Source organism: Mytilus californianus, unplaced genomic scaffold (assembly GCF_021869535.1).
Source record: "Mytilus californianus isolate M0D057914Y unplaced genomic scaffold, xbMytCali1.0.p SCAF_4, whole genome shotgun sequence".
NCBI classification, from domain to species: Eukaryota; Metazoa; Mollusca; class Bivalvia; order Mytilida; family Mytilidae; genus Mytilus; species Mytilus californianus.
This window is the reverse complement of record NW_026262690.1, coordinates 68,531,707-68,556,422: the sequence shown is the minus strand read 5'-3', so window position 1 is coordinate 68,556,422 and position 24,716 is coordinate 68,531,707. Positions and strand designations below refer to the sequence as shown.

Genomic DNA, 24,716 nt, shown 5'->3' with positions numbered 1-24,716 from the left:
TTTCTTATGTTGGTAACATTTTTTTCTGACATCCAACATCTGAATTTCATATGCCCAGTGCCTTGATAGATATGCTTGAAGCTACTTTTTCTTTGATATTTTACAAATCTTTCTTATCCCACTTTGACAAATTTTACCAAGCTGATATTTTACATATACATTTGTATGTACATAACTATTCGTAATGTCAAAATGGTCAATAGCAAAAAGGCGAATGAAAATATTCAGTACAACAGGTAAAGACATTAGGCAGATTGATGCTCTTGACATGGTACTAACAGGTATGTCTACTATATCGACAAAATAAACACAAAGTTGATCAATCTCTGCTAGACTCAGCTTAATCTCAAAGTGGTGACATTTCCTCTAATCTATGACCTCTTGTGCAATTAATATTTCTGTCCGTTTTTTTTTAAATTAAACAGGTGTCCGATTTTAGTTCAAGTAATTGGAATTATTAACTTCATAAGTACAAAAGTAAATAATATTAATAAAACTTGTACTATCATAGTTATAATCAATTCAAATAATGATAATAATGATAAGAACTGAATGTGCCGATACTAGTATTTCTATCTTATAGCTATCAGCAAAAATTAGAGATTTTGCAATGCTTTGGAGATCGAGAAAATCAATTCCCCTAAATAGTGGTTTTGGTGATTATAATATCTGAAGACAAAATATAGCCATGGCGGGAGAATTTTCTGAAAAAATATTTTAAACGTAAAAATAAGAAGATGTGGTATGATTGCTAATGAGACCACTCTCCACCAGAGACCAACTGACATATAAGTTAACAACTATATCTTAAGCGGCACATTTATCTTCTTTGGATGAGATGTAAAATTTTGTTTGGTTTATTAGTCGTCCAAACTTACTTCCCCACTTTCCCCATTGATCAACATTTAAACGATAAATATTTGGGAGAACAAATTAGTCTAATGATAAACGTAGTTCAGTGTCCAAAAATATATATACAACTTTATCATGAGAAACATTTGGTTCAATGTTTTCTTTGTTAGAAGCAACCTTTTATCAAGATAACCATGATAGGAAACGAAAACCTTGTATTATCATTCAATCAAGTAATGTTTTATTTACTTCGATAGTTTTACGAACGCCCCCATCTTTTGGATAATATCACTCACAAATGATTGATATATGTAATTTGCTGTAGAAACAATCCGTCCTCTTTTCCTCTATTGTGAACTGCCGAATGCAACTTTTCACGGGTTATTAAATTATATGATTAATACTAGAAGAGCAGGAACTTTTCACTCTTTTTAAGCATCTGAGTTTACCATAGTTTCATTTTAAAAGGGTTAATGTTGTTTATGCTTTAGTAGTTGTATGATGTGCCTTTTAATTTGTGAATATATTTGTCTGTGTTGTTTCTTCTGGAAACAATCCTTTCTATCCAATGTCTTGGAAAACAGTTTTTTTTTCTCATTTCAAATTTTCACATAAGGGAAATTACATGTACAGATGATTTATAACTGGTCATGTCTTATGGTTCGACGCAAGACATTTACCATTTTACTATTGCATGATGCCTAATCATTTGACATGTCAATTTTACACTATATAAATCCCCTGCTATGATACTTTTAAAAAAGTAAAATGTTCAAATGTAAATTTAAATCAAATAGATTACAATACAACCATGTGTTTTGCAGGCTCAAGTCAAGCACGATTGTTTCTCTACAAAATATGTTTGAAAGGAGATAAGCATGGATCACGATTGATCAATTATAACATTAGCATGGATCAAGAATTATCATTAAGAACGATCTGTACAAAAAGAGCACTTTATCATTACTGTTCATTTATGAATATTGATATGACTTTAAGTATACTGGCCCTGGGAACAGAAGCTCAGTAACCGATATCATAGTCCATTATGTGAACATGGTGCAAGATTGTTTGTGTTGTGTCGCTTTCCCGCCAATCTGCTTAAGATGGTTCTTCGAAACATTAGTTGAATTCTAAGAGAATGAAAATTTTCATTGATCCAATGCTTCTGTGTCATAATAATTTAACGATTTATTCCTTAGAAAAGGTGTAGAATAACGCTCAAAATGTGAACGGAATATTGCAAATAAGTCTCTTCTTGAGTCATCTTGGAATTTCTACACACTTGGTGAGTTATGACGAATCATCATACAACATGGGGTACAACTGAAATCTTGTTCTGACCATTAAAACCTGAAAAAATAAATCAAAACAGCAGCAGTATATCGACAAAATACACACATTTTCAAATCAAGAGGTTGGAGCGTGGGTTTTTCTCACATTACCTAATATAAATATTTATACAAAACCTAGAATTATACTCTGCCGCAAAATGTCTGCTTATTCTTCTTAGACTCTCTGAACGGTAATGCAGACGATATACTGACGTCACAAATGTTATTGATTCACTGGGCCACATGACCCCTTTCCGAAGTTTGATTTTCTGAAATCGCAGACCTACCTATATAGAAACTGTATCAAGAATGGTAACTCGAATACCGACTGCGTCTGCAACTTCACAAAGTTTTAGGATTAGTATTAGGATAGATTGAATTAAGTTAAATGTTCAAATGTAAATTGAAAGCAAATAGATTACAATACAACCATGTTTTTTGCAGGCTCAAGTCAAGCATGAATGTTTGTCTACAAAAGATGTTTGAAAGGAGACACGCAACTCGCTTGCGTTTTGTTTTTTGTTTTTTTTTTTGGGGGGGGGGGGGGGGGGGGGGAGGGGTGTTACAGTTCAACAAGAAACGATGAATACCTGAAGTAAAAAATAAAGTGCAAACAAAAACAAAGGTGATTCCTCAGTTCAGGAAATCAGTGAATAGAAATCTTTATTCAAAACATCTCAAACTTTTGATATGTGCATTAACAAAAAGCACAAAAAGGTCATTCACAATGCTGATAAAAGACATACATAAGTCACTTTTCACTTAAATTTATTGAACATTAATAGAAGTACATTCATCTCTACTAAGATCCTGTTGCAGTATATGGTCATTATCAGACGTATTAGGTAGTATATCAACTGCCTTATAACCGTTTCTTAGATTATGTTTTGATTTTTCGTACGACGATTTCATGTCAACACACTTCCGTCAGCATTTTTTCAGCAACATCACTGTATTCGCTTATAACGTCTTTCGAATGACATATTTGATTTATTTCCACCGATTTGCTAGCGTCAGGATGCAGTTCATCATTCCGTATGCTAAATGCAGGATCTTTGAGATTCTCTGCTGATACCACAACTACCTCTTTTGTTGGAATTCTCCAGTTGTTTGAGATCAATGTAAAAACTCCTGCCAAGAGAAATAAAATACCTGGAACATATAAAAACAATATGTAATAAATTTGTCATATACGAAATGTATTTTATATGAAGTTAATGACTCTTCATTATCTTTCAATATAATTCATACTGCCCGTGTGATAAAAATGTTTCTCTGCTAGATTTTATTTTTCTGAAAGACAACACATGACTGATACAGATTCCGCAATATAAAGAAAAAATACTTGATATATTGTACACTGATGGTAAATTTAATGTAAGGCGTAAATTTGGTTTTCAAGAAGCAGCATTGTATCGTTGCGATTGTATACTTTTTAAACGTCCGAACGCACCAGCAAGTCATTATAATTATAAACCTGGTATCTCTTTGATGAGTTTTTTTTATACTCATTTAAATTAAATTTAGATGTATTCTACTTTTTAAAAAGCAAAAGAAAAATAAATTATAGTCAATGAAAAGTACAAATATGTTTACAGGAAAACCAGTACGTACTGGTAATGAACTGTAAAGGAACAGTGTTGCGAATGTGTGTTAACATCCAAAAATTTTTTTTTACTACTTTATCTATTTCAATGTGATCGAATAAGAGTTGTTAAAACAGATATACGTTGATACATATGCACATTTGTATCGGTTGACACGTTCTCAAATTACTCTTTGAATTCTCATTCTTCCCAAACAAGAACATGGATTTTCCTTTCCAATTGACAAATAGATTTCCGTTTTAGTTATGTAAGATAACAATGGCGTTACATAATTCGTTTTTTGGTGTATGCTGCATTGAAAGTTGAGATTTGAAAGAACAAAGTTCCGAAATTTTCATAATTTCTGATTTCCAAAATTAAAAAAAACGTTGTAAAGCCATTATATTTATTAGTGTAATTGTTAATGCGATGAAGGCCCATAGATTATGTACGGTAATAGTGAAAATCGACACTGTTTCCGTCGAAAAACCCAGTAACGCTTTTAGATGAACCTAGGACTATTTCAAATCAATACTACCGAAATATTTTAGGCAACAACGTATAAATTCTGAAGACTTTTTGTACATTTGTTTTGTAAATGATGAATTCAAAAAACGTTTTTCACAGATTTTCCTTGAATTCATTTCAAATATGTATTTCTTTTAAGAACTTTTATTCAATAATATATCAGGAAATAAGAGGCAGAGATTTTTTTTAATTTACGTTGAATACAACATGATTGAATTGTAAATCTTTAAAAATATTTGCAACATCGCCCGTTTACTATCAGCGCAGTTAATTATTGAATCATTATGTCTATTTACAATTGTTAATATATCATATGACAACGCCATGACTAAATAAGAAAAAGACAAACAGACAAACAACAGTACACAAAACACAACATAGAAAACCAAAGACCGAACAACACGAACCCCACCAAAACTGGGTGTGATCTCAGGTGCTCCGGAAGGGTACGCAGATCCTGCTCTACATGTGGCACCCGTCCTGTTGCTCATATTAGTACAAACCTGGTGATAAGTCTAATTCGGTATGTCACATTCGGGGAAAAGGGGAAGGGATTGTAGCTACGACAATCGGAACATATCCGTTGTCATCTTTGAAACGGAAATTCCATAACGGTTAACCAACTCGTGATGGCGTCCGTAGAATTTACGAAGGGAAGATTTCAATTTCACCACTTGGAACTCTTGGTTTAATAGCTTCTTTGTGAGCAGCAACCCTCTATCAAGAAAATCATGATAGGAAATACAAGCCCTGGAATATCGTATCAACTGGGTGATATAAACTCCGTATGCAGGCGCTGCTGGAATGGTGCTTTATAGAAATGTAAATTGTTCACAGTTCATATTCGGCGTCATATTTTTCTCTAATAAAACAAGCATACCTCTCCCCTTACCAAATATATCTTAAACATTTCTTCATATGAACAAAGACAATATTTAAAACAAAATAAGAAAATAAACTCAATGTCTGCACTAACCCCTAATTTAACACAACGACATTTATTCTGTCAAATACCTTGTCATCATATATTATATATTATTCAGGTCTCAGACAGGGAATATAATGTGACATCCCATGGCTCAGGAAATATAAACCCCCGGCCGGGAATGTCACATTATTTACCCAGCTGAAACCAGAAGTACGGATTATCCCTTCCTTAATGTATTTTCTAGTACCCAGATTTTGTTGAACATTCAGCATGCAGTATAGATATTAAGAACATGTTTCTGTCTATTTTGTGTCCTTTGCTTAATCAAAATGCACATTTTTTTCTGCTTTGCAAATATATTTTTACTACGTTGGAAATGCATATGCAATGAACTATTTAGCTTTAATCGTCATTGTTTGTAACTAGGTGACTTTTTATGCTTTTCGGCCAACAGAAATATTGATAAATCAAACCTGATATTTTGCTGCCTATGTGAAAGATTTTGTAATTTGCAGTTACAGTAATCGTCTCGTGTATGCAATACTTTATAAAAAAAAATACTTTTAGTCGTTTATTTAGTATTAGGTGAGAAAATACTGTATTTATAAATTCTTTGTTTAAGTTTTTCGGAAGTGTGCTAAACAAATAAATCAAATATTAAAAATTAGATTCGTTGTTTCCCCCCTTTTTTTCAAACTGCTGGCTGGCGGTATTGTCTGAAAGAGATCAAACAAATTTAAACATTAAACTGGTTTATTTAACAGTGTTTCAATTATCTTGCATTACCATGTTAAAATTTACGAATTCCAATACTGATCAAGCTTTTATATTTTCAAAAATCTTTGATACAATTAACCAAAACATTCCCAGAATGGATAGGAAAAGAACATGTATAATGCAGTATAACTATTTTTTACAAACTGTAGTCACTTACCACACAATATAAAACTATCTTCGTATGTACCACCATGGTCAACAATAAATCCTTAAAAAATAAGTCTCTTTGAATTGCTGAGAAAAAATTATAGATCGTGGTATTAAAATGATGAAACTTTGATATATAGAAACTATCATTACAACTAAAACATTAATTATATGACAAAAGAAAACCACATACACATGTCACGAGTTCAAATGAGAGCGTTTTACAGAGAATGTTCGTTTAAATGAAAGAAAATACTCGTTAAAATAAACGTTAAGAACAAATAAGCTTAATAATTGTCCGGCCGCCGTGCAAGTTTCGGTGTTTAAGAAAAGTATTACTGCATTACTAACCTGCAATAGGAGGCCCTATGATATATCCAACTCCACCAATGAAATACATTGTTCCTATACCACTGGACACCTTGGATACACCAATCAGTTCCATGCATAGTGGGTTCATCATTGATGTCAAACCACCAGAATAGAGACCAAAAAGTAGGGCGAAAATTGTTTGACCTTGGAATGTACCGGAATATAAAGGAAATAGTATTGTCAACAACCCTATGATTCCATTAAATCCAAAATTAAGCATAACAGGGTCTAGACCATTATGTCCAACTGAAAGCCCTGTTATGATTCTACCGAAGACGGAACTAATTCCTATGTATGTTATTAGTAAGGCCGCATTTTCTTTGCTGGAGCCTTGCAAAACTGCATAATTTGTTAAGTGCAAAAGCAAAATGGAGAACGGAATATTCCAAAGAAGATACTGAAAGCTGCAAAACATAAATGATTTATCTGATAAAATGTCAAAATGTAGGAGATTCTTTAAGGTGTATGATATATTGTTTTTGCTCTTTGAAGTCATCATGTCCATGTCACGTTTCCTTTTCAGGTCATTCTTGTGTTTATTTTCAAGGTCGGAAGGTCGCATTAATGTTCCAATTACGATCTGATTACCGGAGAGAGCACCTAATACGGGAAACGCCCCCTGAAGTCCATACTGATTTAGTAATGCTTGTAATAAAGGACCTGCAATAAACATGCCAATTCCTGCACCGCTTACTACAACAGCCAATGCTAGTCCTCGTTTAAGATGGAAGAAATATCCAATCACTACAAGTGGAGGCGTTGCACACAAACCTTAACCTGTCCCTGAAAAAGTGACAAAAACTACTTTCTTATACAGTTCTAAAGTTATTAAAGTTGTTTCCTTTGCCTGGCCAGTCCCAGTTTAAACTAGGGCGATGAAGAGTCATTCATGCAAGATTATGATCGATCTGTAAAACTAATATGTTTTTGTTCTTCGAAAACTTGGATATCTTTTACCACATGCCATGAATTATTAAATTATTTTTTACAAACAATCAGTTGCTTCATGCGTTATCCATAACTAAGTCATATAAGTCATATGAAGATTTACTTTACTTTGACTGCTAGATCCCATTTATTGTCACGTTACCCAATGTTTGGTTTTTGTTTCTGTGGCTCCCTCAGTTTTGTCAATATAACGAAATTACATGTATAAATAACTGTCATACAAGTGGGAAGTTTAGCTAGCTAGGTCTAAACCACCATTTTCTTTTAAAATGCCTGTACCAAGCCAGGAATATGACGGTTGTTTTCCATTCGTTCCGTTGGTTTATATAGTCAAGGAAGTAAGGTTTTATGGACTTCCTGCTTTTCGAGTTTACATTAAAGTTTGGTATTTTTGTTAATACCTTTTTTTTTCCTATTATAAGATAGTTATCGTAAACATCTGTTTGATGTTTGTGTTCCTGTACTCTTTTTAATCCTAACTAATGGAACAACAAAATTTACATGAAAAAATTTACAAGTTCAAAATTTTAAAATGATTAGGAATTCAGATTCAACAAGTAAAGTCCTCTAATATATATCAATAAGGTTGTAAAGTCAGAGCTACTAGTAATAATTCCAATATCAGAATTGAACGTTTGTGCAGAAATGGACACATGCATAACAATGTATAAGGTAAAATGTTGTCATATAATTAATCAGTGACAGGAATCAGGCAGGCAGTTAACAGAAAGAAGGAAAAAAATATAAAAATGATGTCTTTCCTAAGTGCATTCAATTTTCATATCATTTCCTAGTCCGAGACTGCACTGACCCAAAAAGTCCAAAAAAGGTTACAGATAAAGGCAATAGTAGTATACCGCTGTTCGAAATTCATAAATCGATTGAGAAAAAAACAAATCCGGGTTACAAACTAAAACTGAGGGAAACACATCAAATATAAGAGGAGAACTACGACACAACAGAAACACAACATTAAAATGAAACACACACAGAAACGAACTATAATATAACAGTGGCCATTTTCCTGACTTAGTACAGGACATTTTAAGAAAAAAATGGTGGGTTGAACCTGGAACAGCCGTCAGAGCATATTGTACTTATCATTTCCATGGTTTTTACATATTCACTTAATCGAGATGTACTCAATACTATCTTAAATTTCTAGATCATTTCATAAAACGCAATTATCAAATTGGAATCGAAAACATAAATCAAAATATACAAAATATACTTTTTCATGGTTTTAAACGGTGGCATGAACTTGCCCAATCCTAACACGTAAGAAATGATATTTAACCAAAAAAGTAAATGTTTTCTTAACTAAACATAAATGTTATTATATATAATTTTTAGAACTACAACCTATTTTCGTATAATTTGTATACCTGCTATAATTCCATAGGTTATTAGTATGTAATTCAAATTGTGAGAGGCGAAAAAGCTTGAGACAAATCCAATGAACATTACAATGCCTCCAACTATCATCGTTATTCGACAACTATAAATATTTATGAGCATACTGGCTAATGGTCCTGAAATAGATAACAGTGCGTCTACGTATAAAAAATATATATTAAGAGTAACTTAGCTCAATTTATGTTAATAAATATATTGTTAAAACGGAAAAGTACAAATTGGAAACACTTATTGAAGATATTTGGTATGGCAGAAGCTACTATTTATAAGTTTTAAGTTCAAACATTTTATTTGCAAAAACAAAGCAAAACAGGATAAAAAAGTTAATCAAATTTGGGACAATTTATATATATATATATACATGCAGTATACTACATAACATTCTATAGCATGCAAATATTTCCCTTCAATTTTGATATATACAATGAGAAAACAAATATTTGAATCAGCACAAGCAACCCAATGACCACAAGGTGGATCATAAACAATCGTTGATTTTAAATAGATCGTCGTTTAGAATAACTTATAGATTAAAAATTACACCATTCCAGGCCCTTCAATTTTCCACATAATTAATATAACCAATAATTAACAAGTTCCGGGTCGAATCCGATACCGATACCAATATTATATGTCACATGGAGTTTCCGGTTGTAGTATGTATGTGTGTTATGTATCTTCTTCCTTTAATAGAAGCACCACCATGGGTTATGGTGTTAAGAAGGACATTTAACACACAGTTTCCCAGCCTAGCCGTGACGGGTCTTACTACCAAAAAGTTAACCTTCCCCCAAAACAATACGTACAATGCAATAAAACATACGAACATACACTCATCTCATTCGCTTATCATCAAATATGAAAAATGCAAAATATAAAAACAAGTAAGAAAACCAGGATGGGTTCAAACTAAAAGATTTTGAAAGCAGAGAAAACTGTGCACCTTATAATCAGCATGACTTTATCATATGACAATACGAATATTAAAAACCCGTGCTAAAAATTAGGCGTAGGTACTTTTATTCAGCCACGGACCCGCGGGTGTGTTCTAGTATACAGCTAACGCAAATTTGAAAATCTAACATTGTTTTGCTAAATTTGAGACGAATTATATATATATGGTGTTAGTCCTGTATGACCACCTGTTATCCGATGGAGAATGTCTGTCATAAAGTTGTCACATATTTAGACGTGTATATATATATATATATATATGCAGTATACTACATTATATTCTATAGCATGCAAATATTTCCCTTCAATTTTGATACATACAATGAGAAACAAATATTGGAATCCTCACAAGCAGCCCAACGACAACAAGTTGGATCAGAAACAATCATTGATTTTAAATATATCGCCGTGGAGAAAAGTTGCTGAGCATCTAAGCTTGGTCTATACAATGTTCAACCTTCTAGGTCCAAAGCAAAAATGCATATGGACAATAACATCTTTAAAATATGACAAATTTGTCAGTTCACATTTAAATTACGAAAGTAATTCTATTTAACGTATGGATAAATTAAAATAATTCTGTGATTGACGCTTAGTTGGACGGATATCAGAATTACTGGTTAAGGACTCTTATAAAAGGTGAGATACTATCACCATCATTTCTCAAGGGATAAACAGTAGTAGTTTGTATTGAATTGTATTAAACTGCAATGGAAGCTTTGAGCATTTTGATTTTAAATGTTATAAAACAACTTGTTACCGGTGTTCTTTAAGATTTCCCAACAAATTTATTTGTAAAAAACATCGGTATTAGACAATTTTCGGTAGTTTAGTCGCATTAACAGTTCTACAGTTATCCTAGACTTTACTGGCACATTCAAATATAAGTCTTATAATGAATAAGTATTTTCCCTCAATTTGACTTGTTACGACAATATTTCAAATTACGCAAGAAATATAAATGTCTAGATATACTTGATATAATATTATCAATATGAATAAACCATTTCCTGTTGCTACTAAAGGTTACGCATAAGTGTCGATGAGTAGTATTTACTATACGGCATATCGGTTCCGTTGAATGTATATGTTAAAAAGAATGGCGAACGTAGATACAAGTATCTTGTCTTGGGGAGGAGGGATAAATCCTACTTTGTAAAGAATCACTCTGATTCAAAACAAAAAATTCTCTGAAACTGACATTATCAAGATGCATGATTTCTTGATTGACAACATATTTGTTACGTTTGGAGGACGTGTTTTTCAACAGACCTTCGGAATTCCTATGGGAACCAATTGTGCCCCTCTTCTTGTCGACTTGTTTCTTTATTATTATGAGGCTGACTTCATATAGGAACTTCTTAGGAAGAACGATAAGAAGTTAGCAATATCCTTTAACTTTATGTTCCGCTATATAGATAATGTTCTCTCACTAAATAATACAAAATTTGGTGACTATGTTGAACGAATCTATCCCATCGAACTAGAGATAAAGGATACTACAGATACAGTTAAGTCTGCCTCATATCTTGACTTAAATCTAGAAATTGACAATGAGGGTCGGTTGAAAACAAAACTTTACGACAAAAGAGATGATTACAGCTTCTCAATTGTAAACTTTCCATTTTTATGTAGCAACATTCCAGCAGCGCCTGCATACGGAGTATATATCTCCCAGTTGATACGATATTCCCGGGCTTGTATTTCCTATCATGATTTCCTTGATAGAGGATTGCTGCTCACAAGGAAGCTATTAAACCAAGAGTTCCAAATGTTGAAGTTGAAATCATCCCTTCGTAAATTTTACGGACGCCATCACGAGTTGGTTGACCGTTACGGAATATCCGTTTCACAGATGATATCGGATATGTTCCTTATGTCGTAACTACAATACCCTTCCCTTTTCACGAATGTGACCTACCGAATTAGACTATTTACCGGATTTGTAATAACATAAGCAACACGACGGGTGCCACATGTGGAGCAGGATCTGCTTACCCTTCCGGAGCACCTGAGATCACTCCCAGTTTTTGGTGGGGTTCGTGTTGCTTAGTCTTGAGTTTTTTATGTTGTGTCATCTGTACTATTATTTGTCTGTTTGTCTTTTTATGTTTGGCCATGGCGTTGTCAGTTTGTTTTCGATCTATGAGTTTGACTGTCCCTCTGGTATCTTTCGTCCCTCTTTTAGGTCTGGAATTTTTGAACGAATGATCGAACCAATCGATAATGTCCTTCAAACCAGAAAAAAATATGCTTTTTGCAAATTTAGAAATGTCTTAACATTAAAACTTGATGTAAGCAAATTCTATATAAAATAAGCACTAATGGTTAATCATTAAGTACCTATGAGAGAGAGGAGACTTGTAAATATAGAACCAATCAGTGCTGTGTGTGCATTGTCTTCCTCAAACCTCTGGAGTAGAGCCACATGGAAAACACCAGCCCCGTAGATAAGTAATCCGTTTATGATACCAGCAACACATGCTGCTACCATAATCACCCACGCCCATCCTTGGTCTAAATCTTTATTCTTCACTACGTTGTATTTTGAATTCATTACAGCTACAACAATAAGAGAAAAGAATCATTTTTAGACAAATGCTAATAAAATGATGATGTGTAAGTATAGGGCTAAGAGAGAAGAATTGTAGAGATGTAGATATATATATAGAATCAAGACCAATACCAGGTTTGACTCTGCGTCTTTACATACAATTGATCGAGGTAACATGTATTCTGAAGCATAACTGATCACTCCTGTTCATTATTGACAGTCACAAATGAGGCAAAAAATGTCCTTGTACAATGAGTGTTGTAAAATTTCAAGCTATCGGCAAACAAGAAGTGGCTGCATGGTAGATGTAACAACTGATTACTCGTTACAACTGGACATAGTCCAGCTGAATACCAATATTAAATCGTTCCCTTCAATTGGAGCTAAGACAACTTTAACGGAATTTTGCTAGAACAATTAGTGTAAAATTTCAAACTATCGGCAAACAGGAAGTGAATGCACGGCTGATGTAAGAATTGCTTACTCTCTACAACTCAACATTATGAAAGAGAGGCGAAAGATACCAGATGGACATTCAAACTTCAGAAGCTTCAGACAAAATACTATACCTTTCCCTTGATAGAAGCCAAGAAAAAATTGACGAAAATTTTCATTTCACAATGTATTATGTAAAATTTTAAATGATAGACAAACACGAAGTGACTGCACAGCCGATGTAAAAGTTGCTTACTCGCTACAGCTCTTTATTATGAAGCTGCAGACCAAAAATTAAATCATTCCCTTTGAAAGGAGCCAAGAAAACTTTGAGAGAAATGTTCCTAGTACAATGAGTGTTGTAAAATTTCAACTATCGGCACGCAGGAAGTGAATGCACAGCTGGTGTAAAAACAGCTTACTCGCTACAACTAAACATTATAAAGCTGCAGACCAAAGTTACACCATTCCCCTTGATAGAAGCCAAAGCAAAATTTCATTGTACAATGTACGTTGTAAAAATATCTTACTCGCCTTACAACTCAATGTTATAAAGCTGCAGATTAAATATTAAATCATGTTTTTCTATAGGAGCTTAGAAAGTTTTGACGGAAATTGTCCAAGTACAATGAGTGTTGTAAAATTTCAAAATATTGCCAAACAGGAAGTGAATGAACGGCTAATGTAAAAATACTTACTCGCTACAACTCAACAATATGAAATTGCAGACCACATATTAAACCATTAACCATTGACAGAAGCCATGAAAATGTGATGAAAGTTTGACTTGTACTAGTTTCAGAAAGTGGCTTCAGAGCAAGTAAAAAGTGCTTACTCGCTACATCTCAACATTAGGAAGCTGCAGACCAAATATCAAATCACTCCCTTCCATAGAAGCCAGGAAAACTTTGATAACAATCAAAGTTTTCTATCCAAGGTCTATCGGACGAACGGACGGAGTCGAGCGGTAACTAGACCTGCTTTCGCCATCGACGAAAGCAGGTAAAAACTATGATGCCAATGTTTGGGTGCAATTAATGACACGTGTTTTTGGAATAGCTGTGATCAAGCAAAAATCTATAGTTTGTTAAAATATATCACCGTAATCATTGCCATAGAAATCTGTGAATAGTTGTTAAGTTGTTATGACTGTTTTGTTAAAGGGATAAGTTCTAGCAAGCATCAATTAAGGCTTTAATCCATTAGTTTGTTTTTTACAGATGAGAGTTCGTTATAGCTTGATAGTTCAAAATTATATCACCGTAATCATTGCCATAGAAATCTGCGAACAGTTGTAAAGTTGTTATGACTGTCTTGTTAAAAGGATAAGTTCTAGAGAGCATCAATTAAGACTTTGGTCTATTTGTTTGGTTTTTTTTTTAAAGATGAGAGTTCGTTGTAGCTTGATAGTTCAAAATTACGCTTTTGGTAAAAATATCGTCATGCATATTCGATTTTTAACCTTTGAGAAATGTGTGTAAGAAAATGCAAGGTCGAGTTTGTTGTAAGCTGAAATATGATATAACAGTTACATCTACCTTGTTACTAATGAATACAGTTTCCTTACATAATCAAAACTTTTCAATTTACTTTTTGCATAAACATAATTAACTCGCAACACTGTGTCCGACGTGTTTCTAACTATGTCGTTATAACAAGTCAACATGTCATGCTCAGTAGCACAAAAAATTTCGTAATAATTAACGACATTTATGCTGCATAACGACACAATGTGTCGTAATATCGATTTTGCCATGTTGGTGTAATGACATGTATGGCTCGGCGTCCAAAAAAAGCAACCTATAACTAATATTTTATTTGACTTAACAGACCTGTAATACATTTGTAATGGTGATGGATGCATTATCTTATTTGGATTTCATCTTATAAACGAGAGATAAACTAATGTGATTGTGAAATATGTTCCATCGCTCATTACATGGGCATTTCACGTATATGTCTGATCATATGTAATCCCGCGCTTGCTTTAGTTGCTTGCTAAATTTTGTATTAATCCGTGAGATCTCCAATTTACTTCTCGTCATAACGACACAGTATGTATTTATAGCACCCAGAAATTCGGAATTGTACGTCGTGAAATCTGAGAGTCTGACTTGTAAAAAGTCCATGCATTAACTATATATGTACTTTAGTAGGTGTTGTCAGGACCTCTAGACCCCAAAATCCACATCTGGAGGGAGCTTTTTTTTATTTAAGGATTGATTGGTTGTTGTTTGCTTAACCTCCAGTGGCAAATTTTCATGCAAGTTCAGGACGAGAACAAATCAAAATTTAATACAATAAGTTGGTCCTGTAATGGGGGTCGACCGGGTGAAGGGCGAGAACTATGTAATATCACTGGAAAATGAGGGTATTTTAGATAATCACAGGAATTTAGCCTTGCAACATTCCACCTTCAGACCCCTCATATGGGTTGTTGCAAGAGTTCTTAACTTGCAGAGAGCGTGGCACTCTAGCTATCTCAACACAAGGCATCGGATTTGACGACCCCATTCCGACCGGTTCCAATGAATTTATTGCATTGTTTACACTATTTAAACATGTGACATTGTTGAAAACAAAATACTATGTGGACTATGTAATTACTTGTATGACATTTTATACCGAAACGTGTGCATGCAAATTTTCAATATTTGAATTGTTTGTTATTAAGTCGTTGTTCTTACCTAATCGTGTCTTTGAGCTAATACCACAATGATTATGTACACATATGTATATAAAGATAAAGATAAAGATATTTTATTTTTCCCTATTATTAGGTCCCTAAGGGGGGCATATACCTATAACAAATATAATCCTTTGCATCATACAATATTTATACATGACATTCATATAATAAACCTAAATATTGATAAAGAGTCATACAGTCTATTAGATGCTAAATAAATATATATATATTAGGGTTGCTACTCCAGAGTTGTGGAAAATGTCCACTCACTTGATTGTATCTGCAGCTATTTCTATTTTATCTTTTCAGTTTTTATATTTGCTGGAAATGTCTATATGTTTGATTGCTTAGCTGCAACAGGTACCAAGGGACGATGTTCTAGGATTGTGAATTTGAGTTAAGATTGATCAAATTAGGGAAACTTTTAGTTATTTCTTGAAATAGATGAATGCGATCAACATCAAATTTTACACATTGAAATAGAAAATTATATTCATCCTCCACATCTCCAGAGTTACAACGAATACAAGTTCTGTCATTTAGGACAGTACCCTGATACCTTCCGGACTCACTTCTTAAACGAGAAGGGAAAGATATCAAAGGGACATTCAAACTCATAAGTCGGAAATAAACTGAAAACGCCATGGCAAAAAAAAAGAAAAAGAGCAAAAGACAAACAACAGTTAACAAAACACAATATAGAAAAATAAAGATTGAGCAACACGAAACCCACTTAAAACTTGGGTGATCTCAGGTTCTCCGGAAGAGTAGGCAGATCCTGTTCCACATTGGGAACCCGTCGTATTAAGTTTGAATTTCTGCGCTTTGTTAAACTTCCTCTCTGTTCAAATATCCTTATAATGGAAAGATATATTTCTCATCCAAAACTTGATTTACATGTAACATAAGTTCTAAGTTTATCATCTAAATACTTTATCCGTTTGTGCCATAAATCTATAAAAAATGATTTAAATTTTTTTTATATAAGTTTTAAAGCTATTAATTTTTGTGTATATAAAGTAAGGATGTCAACGAGTACTCGAGTATTCGAGTATCGCTCGGTAGTACCGAGTATCGAATACTAAAACGATACTCGACTAATCGGTTTCCTGTTAGAATATTGCTGTTTTCTTAATATCAAATTGATCTTCTAGAGATCCTCTTTCGGAAAATTAAATAGGCATCACTGATTAATCATACTAGTAAATAACATACATTTTGTTTCGAATGCTTGTGCTAAATTGTCATTTAAAATGCCTCCAAAAATACGTGGGCGCTATACCTAGGCTAACACTTTAAACTAATTAACATGTCTTTGCCATTCCGTCACATCGGTACCGTCAGAGCAAATATTTTCGTCAGCAAGACTGCTATTTACAAAGTTGCAAAACCGACTGTACCCAATAATAGTTGACAAGAAAATGTTTCCAAATAAAATAGATTCGTTGCATCCTCTGATGACCCTCAGTGAATAGTAAAATCATTACGCCTTTGCAAACATTAAATGTGTTTTCTTAACGATTACCAAATACTATTGTTTGATATGGTCTTTCCTTGTTATAATTTTTAAATAGGTGTTCATTAAATTATGTTGATTAGATTATTGTTTTTACTTAATTAGTATTTGTAGGTAATGAACTATTAATTATGGTGTGTAATTCCTTGTCCCAGATACTTCTGTACTTTTAGATACTTTTAGATACTTTTCGTCCGTTGAACAACAAACCATGATAGAATATAAAGTATTTGTGTGTTTCCGTGTTGTAGATATATTCCCGAGCGAGTAATCGAGTATCGCTCGATGAAACCAACGAATACTCGATTAGTAATTGTTCACCGAGTTGACATCCCTAATATAAAGCTATTTGATTGATGTCTGTGATGATTTCAAGAACTGACTTAATAGAGTCATACCTATATTCAATATTATTTATGAAAAGAGGATCATGCGTTTTATCATTATATTTTAGAAATCCCCCCCATTCCAGAAGCACATTTAAATGGAACATTGGTTTTGAAAATTTTGACATGACACATTCAAAGTAAGTTTACACAGCATATAAAAGTTTTATTATAGAAATATGAGACAAACAAAATTCTATTATCTTACCAAGACCTCTTTGTTTGAACTTGCCAAATAACATTACAATGTAGCTTTGATTGCAATTTGTTAAGTCGATCTCAGATATATTGTATTTTATAATAAGTTTATCAGATACTAGTATTGATGATCGAGAGAATAAAAATACAATTTCAATGGAAAATAGTATAATAACAGATCAACTTACTGTTTGGAGTTCTGATGATGATCACTCCTCAATGAGATTCATTCATAACCACGCCCACGTCCTCGCCCCTGGTTTTGTCTCTGTCCCAATTTACTTTGGGATCTTGTAGGTGGGAGACGTATATGCAACACAATGTACATTGCTCTTTTGATGTTGCTGGAAAGTATTGATATTCCTTTTTCATTTAATTGAATTTTATCCTCGCAGAGCAGATTGTCATGAACATTTTCATTTATGAGCAATTTGGTATGGTCGGCGAAGTAAATATTGTCGACTCCACTGAAATTTTGGTTGAGTAGATGATTAATTATCTGAGCATTTGTATTTTTTTTTAATTGTCTCTCCTTGGAGTTGTAAATAAGATGATGCATTTAAGTAGTGGCCATTTAGCTGATAAAAATACTAGTTAAAAAATGTATTTTTCCTATATATCTTTGTAAATTTGGCGACAAAATTGACATTTACGTATCAAAATTACAAAAAAAACAAGAATTTTTTTTATTTCATATTTCAATTAAACTTTAACCAAAGTACAAGTGTGCCAAAAATTTCAGAAATCGGGAGATATGCCATTTGGTATCGTGTTACCTTAATACTTTGTTAATATAAGTACTCTGAACAGAGGAAACACAGGAAAAAAATTACAATGATAAAAAAAATTAGATACGCTAATATAACCGAGTCGAAATTGATAAACATGGTAGAAATATTTTCACTAATTTAAGCAACAACAAAAAATAATAATTTCCCGACCAATGGGGTCTTGACTTCGCATTCTTTTTCCATTTTAATAATTTTATGCTGATATTTTCATTTTTCATTTTTCTTTGAGGGTCCTGAAGACAAGTTGCAAATTTATCACTGATTAAAGAAAGAAAATTAACTACGATGACTAAAATATGATATTTTGGTTTTTGACTTAATTTTTCCTCGTCCGTAGTTCTACAGCAAATGACTTCGCATTCTTAAAATTCAATATTTAAAATTTTTTTGTTGATATTGGAATTTAATTCATTTTTTGGAATGCTGCACATGGATAATAAAAACAGCAAATAGAAAATAACAAATAACACATAGAAAAATAATTTTAAAAAAAATATCAGAAAACAAATTGAAAAAGAAAATATTGCCCCGAGATCTATGTTTATATGTGTATGGGCTGATTGATGTTTATATATACTGATTATTTATCGAAGATGAACATTGATTACCTCCCTTTTCCTTGGATATTTGATGGGTGGTTAACTTTTTCTAATTTACTTCATACAAACAACGTATATTGTTAAAATCAACATAGTAATAATTTATTATAACTATAATTTTTCAAATTTGTGATTAATGAAGGCAAATTTATAAAAGGGATGGAGTATTTGCAACACGTTCTCCTCGTTTAGTTCAATTTCAATACCATTGCAAAGAATTTATAATATTGATATAACAATTAGACTATCATTTAATACGTCACTCTGGTTTCTCTTCAAACCACGAATAAATCTTTCGCCTTTTACTAAAGATTTCCGTGGAGAGGAACAATTTAATGAGTCTATAGACAATTTTTCTCAACCCTGTTAACTCAGGGTGACATAATAAACAAATAGTAAACACAAACAACATGTCTAGAGTGACCTTATTGAAATTGATATCGATGTCCGCTCGAAAAAGAAATAACCATGCCCAGCAACAACAAAAATTATTAATTCAAGGTGAAAAAAATACCCCCCCAAAATATCAAATGGTCGTTACTTTATCATACGTTCCGATATCCAACTGACAAAACAATGGATATAACAATTGCCGGCCAACCTGACCTTTGACGGATTCGGCTGTTTTGTGGTGCTCTATTGATTTTGATGTTCATTAACTTTATGAATACGTATTTGTATAATAGTTTCAATTATCTTTGGGTCAATTTTCTGTCATAAATTATTACTAGCGACATGACTAAATAAAATTTTTCTCTGATTTTAAAACATTCTAATTTGCTGGTGACAATCTAACACGAGTGTTATAAGTGTGTTAAAGTTTCTTCCTAGCTTTCAATATAAACGTGAGCATAAAAAAAGCTTAAAATTTCATTATTTAACATAATTTTTCTGTGAAAAGTAACACAGTGTTTTAGATATAATTTAAAGCGGTACGACTTTTTGCTGAGGTAAGTCAATTGGGATTACAACTTAACTTATTTAGTACAGACAATAATCTTTCACTAAATCAAGTTTATTATAAAATTTGAATGGCTAGTCTTGTCAATGCAATCAGTTATGCTACAAATAGATAGTCATCTGATTGTGAAACGGGAGTAACATTTATGAAAATCAATTAATCTATTAAACAAAAAGTTTTATCGCTAAACACTGAAAGGCGTCAGGGAAAACTCCTCCCAATGGTGTGCACTGTCAAACATGTCGCTTTAAGACAAGTTTCAAGTATTGAACTGGTTATGGCGTTGCCTCATTTTGATAACCATCAAATTAGTCGACGTTATTTAAAGCAGCAGTAGATAAACATTAATATAATCCGCAGTTATTCACAAAGGCACATCTGTTAAAAGTTTTAAAAAGCAAAAATGTAGGTCAATTTTCTATAACGTGCAAATTAGAATCCATCGTTTAAAAAACAACTATACTTTTTATCAATTTAACATCGTGTGCGAAAGCCTTAAGGCCTAGAATTTATTCATGTTTGTCATGACTGTAAAATAACTTGACCATAGATAGAGAAGCAACTGATTTACTGTAACTTTTATAAGAATGCTCAAAATATGATATTACAAAATTAGTATTACAAGGTACTTCTGAAGGGATTTCTTATACTTATTACATTCACAATAGTTTACTCTATCCTTACATTCTCATTTCTATCATTTTCTTCATTCATCTCATTATCATCAAATGGGTATGAAATGCATCATGTCTGTTTCTCTCGTTGCCTACTTCTGTATTATCCCATAAGCGTAAAAGAAATATACATATTCCTTTAGAAGCGACATAATTTTGTACTTTAGGGATATCCGAGTTGTCTTTCATCTAGTGGTAAATCTTGTGATGTTTAAACAGCCTTGCGGGCACCTGTTTAGCTGTTCGATTTAGGATTGTTTGTTTCTAGGCCTCACCAACATTTTTTTTTATATTTCTGGTCTTTATAACATTTGTTATCGAAATACCTGATGAAACAGGTTGCAGGGCAGGCGCGGATTGAGATAGGATGCACCGGCGAACGCCCCTATACAAAGAAGAAGAAAATCACCGGTTACGTTCAAGTTCTCTTAATAACTTGTTACAGATATCGAGGAAATAAATTCCCCAAAATCATGGTTTTGCCATGGTCATTTCTTACATCTGAAGACAAAATATAGCCATGCCTGCAGAAGTTTCCTTAGTCTGAAAAATATCTTAAACGCCACATTTATCTCCTTCGGATAAGACCTAAAATATTGTTTGGTTTATGAGTCCTCCCCCTTTTTCCCTATTTCCCCTTTGATCAACTTTTAAAAAAGACAAATATTTTGAAGACAAACATAGTTCAGCGTCATAAAAATAAATACAACTTTAAAAGTTAGGGACCACTATTTTCCGTATTTTCCTTGTTAGCAGAACCCCTCTATTAAGAAAATCATGACATAAAACGCAAAATATCTATTTGATCATCCAAACAAGTAATGTTCTATTTATTTCGATAGTTTTACGGACTTCATCATGATGTGGAATATCTGTCACAGATGAAGGATATATGTAATTGGCAGTAGCAGCTGCCCTTCTTTTTTCCTCGATTGTGAATTGCAGAATGCGGCATCACCGGGTTATTAAATTACACGATCATCACCAGTAGAGCAGGAACTTTACCTTTTCGGAGCACCTGAGTTCATCTCTAGTTTAATTAAAAAATGTTCTATGTTGCTTATGTTTTGTGCTGTTAAATTTTTGAATATCTGTATCTATTCTGTTTCTTCTAGTAACAGTCCTGTCTGTCCTTTGTACTGGAAAAGAGCAGTTTTTTTAGACTTTCAAATCATGTCAAGTTTTAAGTTTTTTAAGTTTTAACTTCAAGGGCACCCAAGTTCAGCCCCAGTTTTTAATGGGATTCGTGCTGCTCAACCTTAGTTTTCTGTAATTTATTTCATGGAGTATGTTTTCTTTTTATCTGGTCAAATTGTTTTGTTTTCTCCAACTATTTTTTTGCCGACTTTGTACTTTCTCCCCTTTATATGTGAAATTTAACATGAATTTAATTTATTTATTTAATACAATGCTTCTAAAACATGCATTATTATGTTCAAAAATATAAAGAATGAAAACATAATTGTTCTTATCAATTATACACTGTTTAAAGAGGCAAAACATAATTTTTCATATAAATTATACACAGTATAAAGAGGCAACACCACATTGGTCATATTAATTATACACTGTATAAAGAGGAAACACATAATATGTCATATCAATTAGACAAAAAATAATTGATCATATAAATTATACCCTGTATATAAAGGCAATACATAATTGGTCATATCAATTAGACATTGTATGAAAAGACATACATTGTTAATACATACATAGTTAATAATCTCAATTCCACACTGAGATTCAAATGTTATTTACTAATCATGACTTATACCAGACGATTTTCGCACATTTGTCAATTTAAGCTTTTCCATAGTAGGCCTATAATAAATTGTATAAAGCGGCAACACAGAATTGGTCAAATCTATTATACACTGTATAAAGCGGCAACACAGAATTGGTCATGCATAGATATTCATCTCACTTCTACATCGAGATTCAATCCTACATGTTTTTTTTTTATATTATTCAGATTCGCATATTCAGTGCAATGATATATTTTAAAATTTGAATCGATATTAAATAGATAACAATACAACCAGGTTTATATAGGCTCAAAACAAGCAGGATTATTTTTTTTATATATGTTTGAAAGGGGACAAGTCGATACCCCACTGAACACGTTTGTGCTTTGGAAGGGTTTACAGTTGAAACGTTGAATACCTAAAGTCGCTAAAAAAACAAAAGTATTTCCTAAGTTTAGGAATCATAACGAGTTAATGAAAATGTTGATTAAAAAATCTCAAACCTTTAATATATGCGTTAACAAAAAGCACAGAGATTTTCATCTTGCTCACCAAGTACATACATAAGTTATTTTTCGCTTAAATGTAATGAGCATTAATAGGGGTACATTCATCTGTACTATGATCCTGTTGCAGTATATGGTCATTATCAGATGTATTTGGTGGTATATCAACTGCCGTATGACCATTTCCTAGATTGTTTCTGGATTTTTCGTACAACAATTTTATGTCAACACTGTCTTGAACATTAGCACTTTCATCGGCATTTTTTTCAGCAACATCACTGTATTCGCTTATAATTTCTTTCGAATGACATACATGATTTTGAAATATTTTAACCGATATGTCAACGTCAGGATGCAGTTCATCATTCCATATGCTAAATGAAGGATCTTTGAGATTCTCTAATGATACCACAACTACCTCTTTTGTTGGAATTCTCCAGTTGTTTAAGATCAACGTAAAAACTGCTGCCAGGAGAAATAAAACACCTAGAACATATAAAACAATATGCATGTAACTTTGTTAATAACGAAAGTTATTTCCATCAAATTCATGACCCTTCATAATCTTTCAATATTATTCATACTGCCCGTGTGATAAAAAAGTTTCTCTGTTGATTCCGTTTTCCTGAAAAACAACACACGACTGATACACATTCGGCAATATAAAGACAAAAATACTACATATGTTGTACACTGATGGCATATTTTAAGTATTGTCTTTGTTCAAAAGTCTCCATCATGGAAAGGCGTAAATTTGGTTTTCAAGAAGCTGCATTGCATCGTTACGATTTATACTTTTTAACGTCCAAAGGCAACAGGCAGTCCTTATAAATGTTTGATGACTGTGTTTTTATACACACTTAAATAAAATTTAAATGTTTTCTAATTTTTATAAAAACAAATGAAAATTTGTAGTGAATAAAAAGTACAAATATGTTAACAGAGAAAGCAGTGCGTAGTGGTAATGAACTGTAAATGAACGGTGTCGCAAATGTGTGTTAGAATTTACTTATACAACTTGTACGTGTTCAATTTAAACTGAAAATCGAAAAAAGTATCCTTACTTTTTTATCAATTTTCATTTGGTCGAATAAGAGTTGCTAAAACAGATGCACGTTTGTATAGATGCACATTTGTATCGGTTAACATGTTCTCAAATACCTTATGAATTCTCATTCTTCCCAAACCAGAACATGTATTTTTCTTTACTATTGACATATAAATTCCATTTTAGTTATGCAAGATAACTATGGTATTACAGAATTCGTTTTTTTTAAATACCCCATTCACAGTTGAGATCTGGATGAACAATAATCCGAAAATTTTATAATTTCCAAAGTTATCATAACGAAGTAAAACCGTGAATGGGTTTTTATTACATTTATTACTGTCATTGATAAAGCAATGAAGGGCCATAGAGTCTGAACTGTAAGTGAAGATTGTCAATATTGAACTTGACCTCAATTTTGTGATAAGGAACTACATATTATTATTTAAAATGCTTCGGTTGATAGTTCATAAATAATTGCACGGAAATGGCATAATTAAAGTGCCATTTTCCGATCAATCCAAAACCACAATTCCTAAATAGCAAATGTTAAAATCGTCAATATCGAACTTGACCTCTATTTTGTAAACAGTAACATTATAATTCAATGTTGAAACGCAGTTGATGAACGGTACATAAGTTATTGCACGGAAACGACATAAAGTGGCGTGTTTCTATCAATAAAGGACCATAACTTCTGAACTACAAAAGTGAGAATCGTCTTTTTCTAACTTGTCCTCCATTTGTCATCAGTCACAACATATTAAAT

General features: G+C 32.6%; 1 protein-coding gene and 1 non-coding gene across 10 annotated transcripts in view; one reads left to right on the top strand and one right to left on the bottom strand.

Annotated features, from left to right (window-relative positions):
- LOC127698657 (monocarboxylate transporter 12-like) overlaps positions 1 to 24,716 on the bottom strand; it is a 70,984-nt gene that overhangs the window by 25,200 nt on the left and 21,068 nt on the right. For 3 of the 9 annotated variants that reach the window (XM_052202231.1, XM_052202235.1, XM_052202232.1), the window contains one exon: positions 22,028 to 23,385. The exons of 2 other annotated variants lie outside the window; for them this stretch is intronic. In XM_052202231.1, coding sequence (XP_052058191.1) covers positions 22,973 to 23,385 — 413 coding nt within the window. In that variant the 3' untranslated portion in view covers positions 22,028 to 22,972. Of the gene's footprint in view, positions 1 to 22,027; positions 23,525 to 24,716 lie in introns of those variants that run through there. 4 more of the 9 variants (XM_052202236.1, XM_052202239.1, XM_052202238.1 and 1 more) reach the window with 4 other exon arrangements.
- LOC127699287 (U5 spliceosomal RNA) lies at positions 19,270 to 19,389 on the top strand. Its single transcript, XR_007981164.1, has one exon. It is a non-coding gene; the product is annotated as a U5 spliceosomal RNA (small nuclear RNA).